Source organism: Scheffersomyces amazonensis, assembly GCF_036850825.1.
Source record: "Scheffersomyces amazonensis strain UFMG-HMD-26.3 chromosome Unknown RJT21scaffold_5, whole genome shotgun sequence".
NCBI classification, from domain to species: domain Eukaryota; kingdom Fungi; phylum Ascomycota; class Pichiomycetes; order Serinales; family Debaryomycetaceae; genus Scheffersomyces; species Scheffersomyces amazonensis.
Window position 1 is genome coordinate 1,136,938 of NW_027042745.1, and position 18,439 is coordinate 1,155,376.

General features: G+C 33.8%; 3 protein-coding genes across 3 annotated transcripts; 2 read left to right on the forward strand and 1 right to left on the reverse strand. All coding sequences in view use genetic code 12, as the record gives it.

The window, feature by feature from the left end:
• Nucleotides 1–1,547: 1,547 nt before the first annotated feature.
• Nucleotides 1,548–5,816, forward strand: RJT21DRAFT_115414 (uncharacterized protein; the record flags this gene model as incomplete). The annotated part of the gene is made up of 2 exons (XM_064880344.1): nt 1,548–2,901; nt 4,888–5,816. The coding sequence occupies 2 exons, from the start codon at nt 1,548–1,550 to the stop codon at nt 5,814–5,816; spliced, it is 2,283 nt and encodes a 760-aa protein (XP_064737494.1).
• A 2,196-nt stretch (nt 5,817–8,012) lies between these two features.
• RJT21DRAFT_108427 (uncharacterized protein) lies at nt 8,013–9,305 on the forward strand (the record flags this gene model as incomplete). The annotated part of the gene is made up of 1 exon (XM_064879875.1): nt 8,013–9,305. A coding segment is annotated over one exon (1,293 nt), but the record flags the coding sequence as incomplete, so codon positions are not given.
• A 2,883-nt stretch (nt 9,306–12,188) lies between these two features.
• On the reverse strand, nt 12,189–17,755 carry RJT21DRAFT_141215 (DEAD/DEAH box helicase; the record flags this gene model as incomplete). Its single annotated transcript, XM_064883388.1, has 2 exons — nt 12,189–12,296; nt 12,867–17,755. The coding sequence occupies 2 exons, from the start codon at nt 17,753–17,755 to the stop codon at nt 12,251–12,253; spliced, it is 4,935 nt and encodes a 1,644-aa protein (XP_064737496.1). The 3' UTR covers nt 12,189–12,250.
• Nucleotides 17,756–18,439: the final 684 nt, after the last annotated feature.

The window sequence follows — 18,439 nt, forward strand, 5'->3', positions numbered from 1 at the left end:
ACTGAGCTCACTTAGATACGTGCTTAGAATATGTTTGAGCTCTATGATAAGAATACTTACAGCATCATGCAATTTTAATTAGAGGTACATATTATCCAAATATCTTGAGACTGAACTTATATTTTGTAGTCTTGTGCAGCTTGTAAAGACTCTGGTCATATACCATAAAAATTAATTATGAGGATATACGAAGCCAAGATTGTATATTCCAACCAAATGCAGAAAAATCCGAACTAGAAATCTCTTCTTAGTATCACATATTGCAAATTTGGAACGCGATATGTGATGTTGACAATTCATTCATAAACAGATTTGTAAACAATTGTTACTGTAGGCGAGTGCAATTAATCTTTAAGTTTTAAGAATGATGGCCCAGTAATGGCATTACGTGAAAATTAGAATAAAATATTAAAGTTTAATACGAAATGATTTTCCTTTTTCTATTCCTCTTCCTCATCCCTATTCCAAACAAGACCTACATTAGCCCAGTAGATGTATAAAATGATTCAAATCAAGTGGTCTTCTGAACTAACATTTGTGTAGCAGAATCAGAGAAAAGGTTTTATTAAGGGAATTCCAAGGAACTAGTGTTACTCCTATTTATATATATTAATATGATCGGCTATTTCCTTGTGCTCGAAGAAGTTTATTTTAAATTATGGAACAATCTATGCTCTTGTTGATGTTTACTTTAAGTAGGGACCAACAAAACTATATTTCCTGTAGTAAAAGTTGAAAGGAGTTTTCAAATTAGAATAATTATACACATTGTCATGAACTACAATGAAATCATTAAGTTAGAATCACTCAGGCAATGTACTAAATGAAATTTACTCCATTGCCTCACTTCTTAAAGGTTTTTTTACGCATAATATTCCTACTCAAAGCACAAGCATATCGTAAAGATTGGTCTGCTGAACATGAGATCAGGGGAAACATGGACATGCATATAGAACGCGGCATATTTCTTAGGCAAGCCAAAAAATATTTAGCCGACAGAACAATAAAGTTCGTATTTTTACCAAATTCAGAATAAGAAAAGCTTAGTTATTAAGTTCTTCATAGCTTAAGAAATATTGATAATAATTCAATTAGCTTGCTAAGAAGGTGAACACTAAAAAGAGCCAATACAAGTGATAAGAATGATTCTCAAGTAGAGTGCCTTTTTTTGACTCGAAGAAGAAGAAGAAGAAGAAGAAGAAGAAGAAGAAGAAGAAGAAGAAGAAGAAGAAGAAGAAGAGATATACAACAATCCAGGCCCAAATTAGAGATGAACTAATATTTAAGAAACTGTCTAATAACTGTCTAAACTATAACTGTCTTCAAAGGCAAAAGCTCGGATTTGCTTCCTCGCGTTTGAGTTCTCCAATTTTCAAGAATGTTCCAAATTAGATATTTAGCAGCCTTTTTTTTTGAAACCAAATGATCAGTATTTAGATACAAATATTTTTAGATAATTTCCTGCAAATTGTATATATAAAAAACTTTATCATCAGAATCAAAGAAAGGTTCTATAATGTTAGTCTTCATAGAGTCAAAGATCAGAAATGAAGTCTTCAATTTTACGAGCAGTATTTTTTGCTGTATTCCTATTACAGACAGTATTGTCAGAAAACCGTACTAACATTGATGTCCATGGCTATTATATGTTGAATATTACTTCTATGGGTCAAGCTTATGATTGTGATTTTTATGCTAATATGACAGTTCATGAACATTCAACGTTTATATTCAACAGTTATAATTTTCATCTGTATGGTGGCAGTACCTTTATAAATAAAGGTATTTTTTACTCTCAAAATTTAGGAGCTTATCCCTGGTATGATCCAACTCATAATTCCGGTCTGAGTTTTAAACTTAATGAAGGACAAACTACAGGGGGAATCCACAATACTGGCTTTTTTATGTATAATGATAATACTACTAACTGTGGTCCACCTACTTATACCATACATGGTAATTTCTTCATTAATGAAGGAACTTTTATTTTGGCAGGTTGTCAAGCCTGTGACGGTTCTACAAATATCATTAAACCATACGGAACTAATGCAATTTTTCACAATACAGGTATCCTTGCATATATGCAATATTTTATGACTGTCGGTGATGCACCAAGTACATATTGGGGTTCTGATTCAGCTTGTACTACTTCCGGGGTGGCTACTGTTATCAACAATGGATCTCTTTGTTTGTTTAATAACAACCCTGTATATCAAGGTTCCCAATATGCTGGAAATGGATGTATTGATATTGGTAATCAAAGTACATTTTTTATGAGGTGTGCTCAGTTGTTTGGCCTTGATGGTAATTTACAAACATTTTACCTTAGCACAAATACTTCAGTGTTGTATTTTGATAATATTGGAGTATCCAATGCCCCCGCCACTCCATACCTTGTAAGTGGTTGGGGGAATAATAATCAGATTACTATTCACATTTCAGATCCAGTTTGGAATTACGATGGTAAAACTTTAAGCATAACAGCTGCATCTGTTACATATCAGTTTATCATTGGTCCTGGATATGACTCGTCTTTGATAAGTTGGAGTCAAGGTCCATCCGGTAATAATTTAAGGGCAGGAGGCGCTCGTTTCGTATACAATGCCCCACCCCCAGATAGCTCAAGGCCAAGCGTGTGTTTACCATGTCCAACCGTCATACCTAAATTATATGATATATTACAAGACCAACCTGATTATACGACAACTTTCACAACTACAAAATCAGATGGTTCAGTAGAAACTGACTCTGGAGTAGTCCACGTAACAAATACCGACGGAACTATCACTACAACTACTTCCTTATTCCCAAATGAATATACTACTACATTCACCACCACTGAATCTGATGGGTTTGTTGCTACTGATTCCGGGATAGTATTTGCAACTACTGATAAAGACGGTAATCAAATCACCACAACATCATTATTTCCAACTTCAAGTGATCCATTCACCCGCTACACCACTACTTTCACGACCACCGATACTGACGGATTTGTGGCAACTGATTCTGGTATAGTTGTTGTTACTTACAATACCGATGGTAAAGTAACTACAAGTACTTCGTTATTCCCAACTAAAACTAATCCATTTACTTCTTATACGACTACATTCACCACTACCGAATCCAATGGATTTGTTGCAACTGATTCGGGAATCGTTGTTGTGACTTCCGCCAGTGATGGTTCATGGACTACAAAAACTTCCTTGTTCCCAACCCAAAATGATCTGTTGACTTCCCATTTTACATTTACTAGCACCGAATCTGAACGATCAGACAATACCAATTCTGGTACGGCCGACGGCAATGTATTGACTTGTACTACTACCGATCCTTACGTCCATACTTTATCGGGTGTTGTGGTTGTGACATATGATACTAATGGTATAATCGTAACCAGGACTTCATTATTCCCAGAACAAACTCAGTACGAATGCTACACCACTACATTCACCACTACTGAATCCGATGGCTTTGTTGCTACTGATTCCGGTATTGTCATAATAACATCCATCAGTGATGGTTCCTGGACCACTGAAACTTCCTTGTACCCAACTGAAAGCGATCCATTTACTTCTTATACGACTACATTCACCACCACTGAATCCGATGGATTTGTTGCAACTGATTCGGGAATCGTTGTTGTGACTTCCGCCAGTGATGGTTTATGGACTACAAAAACTTCCTTGTTCCCAACCCAAAATGATCTGTTGACTTCCCATTTTACATTTACTAGCACCGAATCTGAACGATCAGACAATACCAATTCTGGTACGGCCGACGGCAATGTATTGACTTGTACTACTACCGATCCTTACGTCCATACTTTATCGGGTGTTGTGGTTGTGACATATGATACTAATGGTATAATCGTAACCAGGACTTCATTATTCCCAGAACAAACTCAGTACGAATGCTACACTACTACATTCACCACTACTGAATCCGATGGCTTTGTTGCTACTGATTCCGGTATTGTCATAATAACATCCATCAGTGATGGTTCCTGGACCACTGAAACTTCCTTGTACCCAACTGAAAGCGATCCATTTACTTCTTATACGACTACATTCACCACCACTGAATCCGATGGATTTGTTGCTACTGATTCCGGTGTAGTTGTTGTGACCACTGACACAAACGGCTCATTGACTACATCAACTTCCTTATTCCCAACCGAGAGTGAACCAGTTACTACTGATAATACTAGCAGCTCATCCACTACATCTACTACATCTACTTCATCTGTCCCCAGCACTGGTGGTCCATTCAATGGTGTAACTTCTTATACAACTACATTTACCACCACGGAATCTGATGGATTTGTTGGTACTGATTCCGGTGTAGTTGTTGTGACCACTGACACTAATGGCTCATTGACTGCATCAACTTCCTTATTCCCAACCGAGAGTGAACCAGTTACTACTGATAATACTAGCAGCTCATCCACTACATCTACTACATCTACTTCATCTGTCCCCAGCACTGGTGGTCCATTCAATGGTGTAACTTCTTTCACGACCACCTTCACAACCACGGAATCTGATGGATTTGTTGCTACTGATTCTGGTGTAGTTGTTGTGACCACTGACACAAACGGCTCATTGACTACATCAACTTCCTTATTTCCAACGCAGAGCGATGTATTCACGTCCTACTCCACGACATTCACCACTACGGAATCTGATGGATTTGTTGGTACTGATTCCGGTGTAGTTGTTGTGACCACTGACACAAACGGCTCATTGACTACATCAACTTCGTTATTCCCAACCCAAGGTGAACATAGCAGCTACACTGCACCTGTTAGTGAAAGTGAATTACCAAGTCAATCTGTGGTAACTTTCCAAATTACTGCTGTCGCTAAACCACCTATAAATTTCAGAGAGTATATAGCATTGGATGAAGATGTTGTGAAGTTACAAGAATTGGATGGACCAACATTTGAGATGACAGGAGGTGATATCACTGTTAATGGCTTATACCTTGAAGCAGATAAAACCAATGGTATATATTTAGGTGATACACCTTTCGGAGGATGGCTGATAGTGGATGATCCAATTTTATCATTGAAAGGCTTTGGAACAGAATTCTATATCTGTCCAGAAGAGGAAGTTCCTTTACAGCTTATTCTGATTGACTGTAACTGCTTTGTTGGTGAGTTACATGTTCTGGAAGACGCACCTACCTCTATCACCAATGGAGCAACAGTGGCTTATGTGGCAAGTGAATGTAATGCTGAAACTATTTCTATTTCAATTGCGATTGGAACTTCTTCTGAACCTTCACCCACTGCTACATCTTCTACTGCCACTCCTACTGTAGCTACAATAACTACAACATATATCTCCAATGAAGTTATTACAATCACCGATTGTCCAGAAACTGTTACAGATTGTCCATTGAATTCAATCAGAACTACCACAATTATTCATACACTTACAACTACCTATTGCCCTGAATCTGGAGTTACTTCTGTAGAAACTGGTACAACTTCAGACACTTATACAACACCAATTGTTAATAGTAACAGCGTTGGTGAGGTTAGTACTGAATGTGATAGCAATACAAATAATGAATCTACTATCGTAAACAATTCTCAAACAAGCACCGATTCTACTGTTGCAAACAATGCTCCAACAAATACTGTCATCACTACACTGGAAGCTCATTCAAGTATTAATTCCGTTGCTTCTTCTTCTACTTTACCAAGTCCTACGCCTAGCGTTTCAGTTGACGAAAGTGGAGCGCTGAGAAAAAAATGGAAGATTATTTCTTCACTTCTTGCATCAGTTATACTCCTTGTTTTCGGTTAGATTATATCATGAAGTTTTTCGTGATTTAATCGTTATGATTTTTCCTTTTCTCACTTATCTTTTAAATTCAAACTTTGAATTATTCTGACGTATCTATTAAATTCAATTTCGAATTAGTTGGTTTTTCAAATTTCATTTATATCTTTATAATTTTCGTTTTATAGTATATACTTTTTTCTGTTCCAATATATTTTATCTTTTTTAAACACAATAGTTATAAGAAATTCTAAGACAGTTTTTTTGATCAGTTTTAAATTCTTATTATGATCTAGTCGTAGACAATGGAAACTAAAGGAAAGTATTATATGGTCACTTATGTTATATACTTTGAAGGCATAGCTCATTAAGATATATTCAAAAGTAGCGTTTGGAGAAGAAACTGACAATAAGTCTTTACTAGAGGAAAAGAATTTGGCTAACTTTCAGACAGTGTCAAAACCAGCACAATGGTGAAGGTCAGATATTGAAATTATCTTTAAATTGATGTTTCTTAACACCCTTAAAGTTAGCGTTATGATAGAAAAATGATCCATTGATCTCCATAATATGCAGAAGGACAATGATAATGATATAAGAAAAGTGAGCAAGAAGATAGGATGCTTTGACAACTCCAAAAATTATTGGACGAGTTCGAAATCACTTCCTTATATATGGTACCCGCTCACATACAAATGATCACTTTAGTCAATATTATACAATATCATGTTTATAAGAATGATATTCGATGCATGGGAATCTCTGCAGAGATATATTCTAGGTTTATTCTGATAAATAATAGATTATTTGCCAAGGTTTCAATAGGTCTTATCTATGAGGAGAGTATATTATGAGGGATCACTAGAATAACAAGTTTATACTGAACAGTGGGAATGATTTATATACAGCTTCAACTTAATTTTAACAAATCTATGATCATTAATACTTTGCAATATAATACATACAATATAATACAATTGTAGTATGATTTTCAAAGGATGAGCTTCGTCAACATATCCGATTAATGTTTATAATTTTAGTGTTTGAATCTTGATTTGTTATTTAAGGAAAAAGGGTAATTTCCAATTAAGTTGAACTTTTAAGGTGGTGATCCGGTAATCGAAAGAAGATATTATGTCCTATTACATCCTATCCATTCGAGGGAATTTTTCTTAGACATAATGTCAAAGTTAAAATCAACTTTTCTACTACATAATCTCATAGGTCTGTTTATTAGACCACTTTTTTTATTAAGTTATTCCGAGTAAATGCTCGAACTTTGCCATTTTTTCATAATGCAAAAGCCAAATAGGCCTTAGTGTGATTAGCTGGATCCTCATCCCTTACCACAAATCAAACTGTTGTTGATAATAATCCAATCTTAACTGTGCATACTTTATTTTACTTAGCAAAACAATTAATTGTGGTTAAAGTTCAATATACAAGTTAAAATGGAGTTTTGCAGTATTATTGACTTCCTTTCCAATTTCACATGCAACATTGATAATTTGTTAAATTCATGTATTAACAGTTTGTATCTATAGCAGTATATGACCATCTAACGGATTCATTGGTTAGGGCCTTTTGGTTAATGTTAAATGCTTCTTATATTACTTTAATTTCTATGAATAGGAGATGGGGAGATTTTAAAATCGCGCCCAAGCCACGGAAAGTAAGCTGCACTAAGCCACGGAAAGTAAGCGAGAAATATTAGCCGAGCGAAGATTAGTCTTTAATCTTTTTCTAAAACTCGAGTATAACGAATGTGTCCCACTTTTTGGTCTAAATAAACTTAAAAAATGTAGTAAGAACTGACCATTTGGTAAGCTATTAAAAAGTACCAATACAGTTAGGACAAGAATAAATCTGCATATAGAGAAATTTTATTGCTAAGGTCATGTAGAAAAATCGAACGAGTCCTATTAACTATAATCTTATTTAGGACTACATAATTTCCAAAACTTTAACTCTCTACTAGAAAACCCTCAATTGGAGCTAATTAAACAAACTTTCTAAGATCTCGAAAATAATTTTTAAGCATTGCTATGCAGTTCTCAACAAATTAAATGTTTAGCAACCTTTTTAAAAACTATTGCACCATCCTAGATTTCAAAGTAAAAACTTCGTGATAACTTCTAATGATTTAAATATATAAGTAAGTTTATCATCAAATTCCAATAAAGTTGTTTAAAATAGACTTCATTGAGTTAGAAATCAAAAATGAAGTCTTCAGTTGTAAGAGCAATTGTGTTTGCTTCATTTCTATTGCAGACTGTATTTTCTACATGGAAAACTAACTTAGATATCTATAATACTACTACAAAAAGTATTACTGACTTTGAAGGCAGTTACGGTATTGATTGGCAGGCTAATATAACTGTTCATAAACATGCAACTTTTATATTTAATTCTTACGACTTTCATCTGAATGCTGGTACTGTGTTTAAAAATGAGGGTGTATTTTATGCTCATAATATAGGAGCTTATCCCACGTACGCTAAAAATTATAATTCCGGTCTGAGTTTTAAACTTAATGAAGGAATTCAAAAAGGTGGTTTCCTTAATTATGGTTATTTTATGTATAATGATAACAATACTATCTGTAGTCCACCTACTTATACTATTCATGGTAATTTCTTTTATAATGAAGGAACTTATATTATGGCTGGTTGTCAAATGTGTGATGGATCTACAAATATAATTAAGCCATCAGGACCTAACTCATATTTCATCAATAAAGGTGTCCTTGCATATATGCAATATTTTATGACTACTGGTGATGCACCAAGTACATATTGGGGTTCTGATTCCTGTGTTACAGACGTTGCTACTGTTGTCAACAATGGTTCACTCTGTTTGTTCAACAATAACCCAGTATATCAAAATTCCCCATATGCCGGAAATGGTTGTATTGATATTGGTAATCAAAGTACATTTGCTATGAGATGTCCGCAATATTTCGGTATAGATGGAGTCTTACAAACATTTCTTCTTAGTACAAATACTTCTGTGTTGTATTTTGGAAATGCCGAGGACTCTGGTAAAAAACCCATAGTTCCATACATCGTAAGTGGTTGGGGAAATAACAATCAAATTACTATCAACACATGTTGTCCAACTTGGACTTACGATGGTAACACTTTAAGTATTACTACTAATGGGGGAACAAATACATTTAAGTTTATCATTGGCCCTGGGTACGACCCTTCTTTGATAAGTTGGAGTAATGGGAGATCTTGTAATAATCTAGGGTCATCTGGTGCTCGTTTTGTATACAATGCTCCTCCTCCAGATAGTTCAAGGCCAAGCGTGTGTTTACCATGTCCAACATTTATACCGGGATTATATGATATATTACAAGACCAACCTGATTATACGACAACTTTCACAACTACAAAATCAGATGGTTCAGTAGAAACTGACTCTGGAGTAGTCCACGTAACAAATACCGACGGAACTATCACTACAACTACTTCCTTATTCCCAAATGAATATACTACTACATTCACCACCACGGAATCTGATGGGTTTGTTGCTACTGATTCCGGGATAGTATTTGCAACTACTGATAAAGACGGTAATCAAATCACCACAACATCATTATTTCCAACTTCAAGTGATCCATTCACCCGCTACACCACTACTTTCACGACCACCGATACTGACGGATTTGTGGCAACTGATTCTGGTATAGTTGTTGTTACTTACAATACCGATGGTAAAGTAACTACAAGTACTTCGTTATTCCCAACTAAAACTAATCCATTTACTTCTTATACGACTACATTCACCACTACTGCAACTGATGGCTTTGTTGCTACTGATTCCGGTATAGTTGTTGTTACCTACAATCCCGATGGTGACGTGACTACAAAGACATCGCTATTCCCAACTCCAACTGATCCGTTCACGCACTACACCACTACTTTCACAACCACCGATACTGATGGTTTTGTTGCTACTGATTCTGGTATAGTTGTTGTTACTTACAATCCAGATGGCGAAGTAACGACAAGTACTTCGTTATTCCCAACTAAAACTAATCCATTTACTTCCTATACGACTACATTCACCACCACTGAAGCTGATGGTTTTGTTGCTACTGATTCCGGTATAGTTGTTGTTACTTACAATCCCGACGGCGAAATTACTACAAAGACATCGCTATTCCCAACTCCAACTGATCCATTCACTGTATATACTACCACATTTACTACCACTTTACCCGATGGGTTTAAAGCTACCGATTCAGCAAGAGTCGTTGTTACCTACGATAAGAGCGGTAAAGTAGTCACCTCGTCCTCATTGTTCCCAACAGTAAGTGACCCATTTACCGTATATACTATAACATATACTTCTACATATACCAGGTCGAAGTAGATTGAAAGTTGATAAGATGAGAACCAAATAAAGTATTAATGTAAAATTACTTGTAATTTAAGAAGTTTAGTATGATTAAGTTAAAAGGACAAAAGAAGAACTTCAAAAGAAAGTGCTAGTGAATTTTAGAGTTAGACTATAGCTAATTGAGAGTATATGAAAGTGGGATTAAAATTACACTATACTAAATCAAGTCTTATAGTCATATAGATATATGAATGATATTGTATTTTTCCATTAGTATACGTTCAAGTTAACGGAATATACATAAACATGAAAAGATGTAGTTATAAAGGTATGTCGTTCATAATGTTCTAGTAAATTTTGTGAGCATTTTATACCAATACTTCTCTAACTCTTTTACGGATTAGCTATTTAAATGATTATTACAACTGATGTAAACAACACTATTATTCATATGCCACCTTTATGATATGGCCACCTTTATGATATGGCAAAGTAGGCCAATTTAGATAGTGGGGATCATTTAATTTTTCAGCTAGTATAGATATTAGCCTGTGTGCAGGAGAGCAGATTTACTATGTAAAAAATCAATTTTCACCTCGCAGGACAGAACTTGGGTGCATTTTGATTTTCCCATAGTTAAGGGTGCAAGTTGAGTCGTTTATATGCCGTACTAAAAAAATAGTCTAGTATAATTTAGATTGACCAGAAATTTTTATGAAGTGAGCTATGTAAATGTTTATTAACAACATAAGTAAACTACACTATTATTGATATGCAACATTTTAATGGTTTTTAAAGTACATATGTTATTTTGGTTATAGTTTCACCACGATCCATTTGAGTATGACTTTCAATTGTTACGGATTCACTAATTAGACATCATTGTATTTCTCATTATGATTAATATATTAATTACTATAATGTTATACAGCCATTGCAATTCAATGACTTTTAAGCTGGTTTTGATAAGATTCGTTTAGTATGGACTTGGGTCACTAGGTACACTTGTTTCAGAAGGTGATTTATTACTATTTGTGGAGCAGTAGTTTAATGGTCAAGAGTTATAAAGTAATTAGTATAATATTATCCAGATAAGGCAATTCAATGACTTTTAAGCTGGTTTTGGTAAGGTTCGGTAGCTATTGCTTTTGGTCACTAGGTGCACTTGTTTAAGGTGATTTATTACTATTTGTGGATCAGTAATATAATAATCAAGAGTTTTAAAGTAATTACTATAATATTGTCCAGTCAAGGCAATTCAATGACTTTTAAGCTGGTTTTGGTAAGGTTAGGTAGCTATTGAGTTTGGTCACTCGGTGCACTTGTTTAGCACTCTAAGTTTTAATGGTATAGTTTGCTGGTGTTGATTGTTGGTAAATTTGGTATTTTTGTATATTAAGGGTTGTATTTAATATAGAAAGATCATCTTTTTCTTTGGAAGTTATTTCAAAAGATGTAGAATGTAATTAGATAAGTTATATATGTATAATTATTTTAATAAATGATTTGGTTCACATTTTATGCTTTTCTCTAGTTTGTAATAAATTTATGATTAATGTAGATTTGAATTTTTGGTCGTGCGTAGAAATTGTTAGCTGTAATTTTTTAGTGAGCAGAAAATTAAATTTATATTTTAAAGTATAGTAATTAGAGTTAGATAAGTGGCACTATGTACAATTGCTAAAGTAGTAACATTGGAACGTAATGTAGTTTAGATATTAGTTTGGAACATAATGTAATTTAGACATTAGTTTGGAACTTAATGCGCTTTAGAAGTAAGTTTGGAACATAATGTAGTTTAGATATTAGTTTGGAACATAATGTAATTTAGACATTAGTTTGGAACTTAATGCGCTTTAGAAGTTAGTTTGGAACATAATGTAGTTTAGATGTTAATTTGAAATTATTTAGATAGAACTAATACAATTTAGAATTAAGTAGTAGAATTTACTAGAAATTTAACAATAGCAAGTCAAGCTAAGTTAGCACTGAAGATAGAATTGGTTTAAATAGTAGTAATTAATGAGTGTTGTTAAATGTAGTAGTAACATAAGTAATCTTGTTCTAACTATCGGAAAGCTAATAGAATTTAATAAATATAGATATTGTTGTCACATAATAGTTGTATTTAAGGTGACTTTAATTAAAGTAAAGGAACTGTAGGATGGAAGGTAGAACAAATTAATTAGAAATATCATCATATGGAAATAGTAATTAAGTAATTAAAGAGTAATATAGAATGTCTATTAGATATTATAAGTATAGTTTTAGAGGTTATACTGAAGGTAACTTAATGATACTTTAAATATAAGTGTTATTCAAGGATATTGGAGGTACCCAATTGGAATTAGAAATAACTTCAATAGTATTAGCTGACGTATCAGTGGTATATGATATAGTTAAAAATGTAGAAGTAAGTAGCGCTTATTTTACAAGTCTAACTAAAAGTAGTGTTTATTAGTGATATGAATTAGAACAAGAGTCTAATGGATAGTAATCTTTAATTGGGAAAGTAATAAAATATACTATTGGAAGTAGCAGTAAGCTAGCAATAACTTTTATTGAGTATAGTAGAAAATATATTTAACTTGTATAAGTAATGATTAAGAGAAAGTAATGATTCTAAATGGAAGAAGTGAAGTCAAGTTAGTTAGAAATATATTGTAATGTTAAAATTTATACTAGAAAGAATTTTACATACATATATAACTATAATTTTATACTTACTTTAATACCATTTTAGTCTTCTTATCCAAATGGTAATGCATTATGCTGGTTTCCTCTTCTTTCACTTGTTGGATCATTATATATATGAAGTACATATACCCATATGTCCCTCGATATTCACTTAATATAACTTTAAGAAAATCATCGTAGCTGTGAAGTATCCATATTATTTCTTGATTCCTAAACATCTTAGATAAGGTAATAAAACACAAGTCTATATTGTAATAGCCAGTCAAAAGAATGAAACTTAGTAACTGTTCCATCATGCATTCACCTTGATGCATCAAGTGGCATCTTTTGCATGCTCCTTTAGTTTGTTTCTGTCTTAATCTATCTTCTAATTGTTTCATTTTTTCCTCTTTGACATTGTTGTCCATCAGCCATCCTACCTTACTACTTACTCCCCTCCAACCATTAATCACTTTAAGTGTTGTCAGGAAGTTTCTCCTTTTAGTTGTATCAGCCCCAAGCCTATTATTTGGCTTGGGGGTATACAATAGATTATACAAATCTTGACTTAATTCTTGAAAAGGGATATTATGATGAGTTAAGTTCAACTGTTTGTTGAATCTTAGTAATACACAGCTCTTCATTTTGGCTCTAAACAGCTCCTGATGTACATAATTAACTACTATATTTCTTAGTTCTATAGCCCTTTCTATATTATCCTGATTAATATAATTAAGTAACTTTTTGGAGGAACTCAAGACATATGGAATAAGGAGTCCCATAGTAAATCTGTAGTTGGGACATTCTATATTGTGGGTTTCGTGATTGAGTCCACATCCATAGCAGATCACCTGATTCCCAAGACCACGGTAATAGTAGTGTTGGAAATTATAAATTAAGGCATTATCAATTCTTAATTCATCCTCAAACTTAGCTTTTTTAAAACGTTGTGGATCCATCATTACATAGATATTATCATTATATTTCTGGAGTACTGAAATGACCGATTCATCTGTTTGAAGATATAATGATTCATCTGCTGATTGGTTATTTAATATCCGCTGTTGTTTGGAGGCAGATTGGTATGACTGTGTTTCTCCTCTTCTTTTCAATATTGGTCTTGTTGAATCAAAGGTTGACAAAGGTGACTGATATGTGTTGGTTGTATTGGACAGACTACCTGCAACTTCATTTATTGATGATTGAGCTAAAGGTATGTTAAATAAAATTCTATTGCTAGCTGGTTTATTTAGTGATCTATTAATCATACTAGGTGGAACTTGATTGACGACAGGCAAATTATCAAACCAGTCAGTAGTGTCTGTCTCATCCATTGTATTATCAGCTTGTGTTTCTACTTCAATTGGTCTATCTGTTTCTACTTCCATTGGTCTATCAACTTGTGTTTCTCCTTCAATTGGTCTATCTGTTTCTACTTCAATTGGTACTATCGGTTGTGTTGGACCATTGCTTCTGCAGACACTGCACAACAGTACTTTGAGTTCTGTGCACAGTTTGATTTCCAATTCTTGGGACCAATTTTGAACCTCCGACAAACATGTAGGTGACATGAGTTTCTTTTGAAATTCATCTTTACTTCTATTGGCTACAAGAATCAAATCAACTGTCGATGCCTGCCCATCTCTACCAGTCCTACCACTGGCTTGTATGAGAGTTTCGGCGTCATAGCATTGGTCTCCAATAATTAAATATCTAAGTGATGTTATGTCTAATCCGGTAGTAAACCCAGTAGTAGCAATTACAACTCTTAATTCACTATTGTATACCTTTTCTATAACACTCTCTTTATCAGCGAAATTTAACTTGGAATGGAACATTTCACAATTAATACCAGCCTCTTTGAATTCTTTATGATACTCTTGTACCTTTCTTATAGTGGGTAAGATAACAATACTAAAAGGAACTTGTAATACTTTTGATTTAATTATTTCAGCAACTTCTTCTTCTCTTTTGACAATGGTTTTATTAAGTATTATATTTGGACGAACAATGGAAGGACTTTCTAATCTAATTAGCCTTTTGGGATTTATCAAACTGTTCAATTCCCTTTCATATGATTTAGGGTATGTCGCTGACACAAAGAGCATTTGAAATCGTTTGCATTTAGCAATTTCTTCATTTTTGCTCTCTCTATATTGATGATACATAAAGTGGGCCTCTTCAAATATAATTCGACGTACTGACATATGGTTGGAAGCTTCAATGGTTTCTATCAATTCATTACTAAATAGTTCTAATTGTACTATTAGCATATCATATGCTGTGGTGTAATTAATAGTACCCTCATAAATTAATGGTACAACTCCGTAACGTTTTAGATGTTCTAATATATCTAATCTCAAGGAAATAAAGGGTACTACAACTACTGAGACTTGCCTTTTGCTACTTGGAAACACATAGTTTTCCAAATAGCTGGCAACCCCATATGTTGCTGTCTTTCCCTCAGAAGTTCTTAAACATATAGCTATAGAGTTATTTCTAAGAACCTCCAAGGTAGTAACCACTTGTATTTCTCTAGCTGGAAAATTCAAAACCTTAAGATAAGCGTCTTTTACATCCGCAATGCTAACATCTTGCCATATTATGTTTGAACTATTAACTTCGGGGGTTACATGATTAGTCAACATCTCATACCATCTATTGCAAACTTTCCTTTGGAGTAAATTGTTACTGACATTACTTCTGCTTTCATGATTATAACCGTAATTGACCAAGGCCGTTGTATTGGAATGGTTGCTCATTCTATTGATTTCACTGATTATTTGTTCAACTTTATTAAAGTCAACAACTAAAGAGTGAACCAATGAATGTAACCCTTGACGCATTTCTCTTTGATTTAACCCAACACCATATGCCTTTGTGATGTTTCGAATGGCACTCAATCCAAGGTCCGGCTTAGCTCGACCATTAAGTGATATGAACAACTTGGTAAAATACTCTCTTTTAATATATTCAACATTATTAGCGGCCCTGATTATTGGATCTTCTACATCTAGATCCTCTTCTTCATTCTCTATTTCTTCGATTTCCTGAACTAAGTCTTGGTCTATATCTGAATTAACATGTCTATTAGTACGTTCTTTTGTATAACTAGTACCCTCAATAAACTTGAGTCTAAGCTCCAACAATATATGCCTTGTCAAATGTAAGTATAATATGAGATATTGTCCGGTTTCCACATTCAAGTATTTAGTAATAGCAACTATAGTATTGTGACGGTCTAAATTTTTGGAGTAGGTAGTTCTGAATACTACATTTTCTTCATCAAGAATTACATTACTAGGTGAGTTGGAGTGGTCCTCGATTCTCATAGTGAGAATCTCTGGAGACCTATAGGGTGCTCCGCACCCAATAATAATAAGTAGGTAAAGTAATTCTTGAATCTTGAGTATTCTCTTGAACAAAGCAACAGCAGAATGAACATTTTTGACTTTATTTTTTTTGAGTAATAGTTGAAATTCAGAATTGCTATAGCGTTTAAATGTTTTTCGGAGACTGAGTTTCTTATTATACTCCTTAACTATATCTGAATATTTAACACCATTGAAGAGATCAGGACCAAATATATCAACCAACTCATCTTTAATTGTAGTAATGCAACCTTTTCTCATATCATTCAATAGTTGCAATGAGACAATCTTACCGTTAATTCTAAAAGCATCTGTTCTGGAACCTACTTGTTGACAATTCATCGGAGTCTGAGGACTAGCTAAATCATGTTGATTGAACAACCATTTAAGACTGAAATAACCTGCACTATGTTCAATGTTGGGAGACTTTAATTCCTGTTTGAATGCTTTAAATTCTTCTTTAGTAATTTCATGTATAATGATTAATTTGGAGAAGAATAATACGCTGCAGAACATAGTCCTTCTCACTGAGTTCGAGACAAGACTATTATTCTGCAGCATACAACTAAGAACAAAAAGGTCTAGAACTGTTCTCTCAACATTAACTTTTAAAAGATAATCTTTTAAGAACATAGTGCAGAACTTGTCGAAGTCCTCTTTCGAAGTTACCTTAATATCTAAATGGAATAAACTTACTTGAAGGAAGGTCACAGTGGCTTTAACATAATCATTAACCGCCCCTCTACTATAGTGTGACTTTAAGAACACTTTGGTAGTATTCAAGTTTTTCTGAAACTCATTAAGCTTGTCCAAGTGATCCTTTGTAAAAAAGCTTCTTACTAAACTGGTAAGCTTTTTCTTACCGGCTTCATCTTCTGGAACTTCCTTGTAAAGTCTCATTGCCCTTTCAACACAAAGTAATGATAAGAATTTATCCTTATTCAAGTCCAGTAAAATATTTTCCTGAGTTAAATTCTCATAGATATCAATTGTAGTTGCTTCAATTAAAATTGATGATAAACGGCTACTGATTCTAACAGGATAACCCAGCTGCTGCAGCAGGACTAGCATTTCATGATTGGCTTCAGGATGATATTTCTTGACATGCCGATTGAAATACTTTAACCCAATAAACGAAGAGTCACAAAAGTTACAATTGTACATGTCAATTGGTTGGACACCCGGAATAGAGACATTGGTAGACAATCTGTTGGTAGTAATGTCTCTCTGCAATTTAGATTCATCTAAAAAGAAGGGTTCCAAACTCTCATACTTCGCTGCCACATTACCCTCCCATCCAGGAATATCAGTGATAAGTCTTCTGAACTGCTGCATGTTCGGAATACTTCTGAATTCATTGGCTTTCGGAATAAAGACAAAAGGAATTCCTGGAGTACAGATGTATCCGTTAGAGTTCAAGGTTTCAAGAGTTTGATTAGTGGCTTGGTCATAAAGTGACTCAACTACTTCATCTTCACTTTCGCTAGAGTGTTCGTCGCTGAAGACTTCTCCATAATATGGAATGCCGTGGTTAAGAAAATCGCGTTCAGTACTATCTGTGGTAGACATTGTTGGTTTAAGAACTTTGGTTATGATAAACGTATCTGATCTTAGTTAGTGTTATATCTATCTGGTTTGATGTTAAATTTTTATTTTTCTTTGAAAAAGCTTTGAAATATTTTCATTCTAACTTTTTCCTTATTTAGGTAAATGGTACACACTACGCATTGATTTAAGTTCGTGCATAAAAATTAACTTATTATATTTATTTAGACTTAACAGGTTACTAATTAGATGATACAGTGCAGACGGTTATTAAAATATATTAAATCAAAGTATTGCAAAAAATATTATTGACAATTAATAATACTCGCTATGACTATTAATAGAGGGATCAGGTTTTCTTATCTGAATTATTTTACGAACTGTTATCTCTTAATAATAAATTAAATAATTATAAATTAAATATTAGTATTTGTGAATATTCTAAATTGATGTAGTAATAGTAAATTAAATAGAAGTAAGATCAGGACAGCTCAAATGGTTACTTTCAAAAATAGTTAACCAAGTAGTTCGCTAGGTGGACAAAATTAGGGGGCTGGACAGAAAAAAGTTAATACTGGAGAAGGCAAAAGCTGCAAAAAAATACTGTCCGATTTTACTAGTTGAAAGAAAATACTCAATAAATTGAAGGCGAGGAAAAATTAGGGAGGGTTTGTCTAGGCGGGAAAAAATACTGATTGAAATTGACAA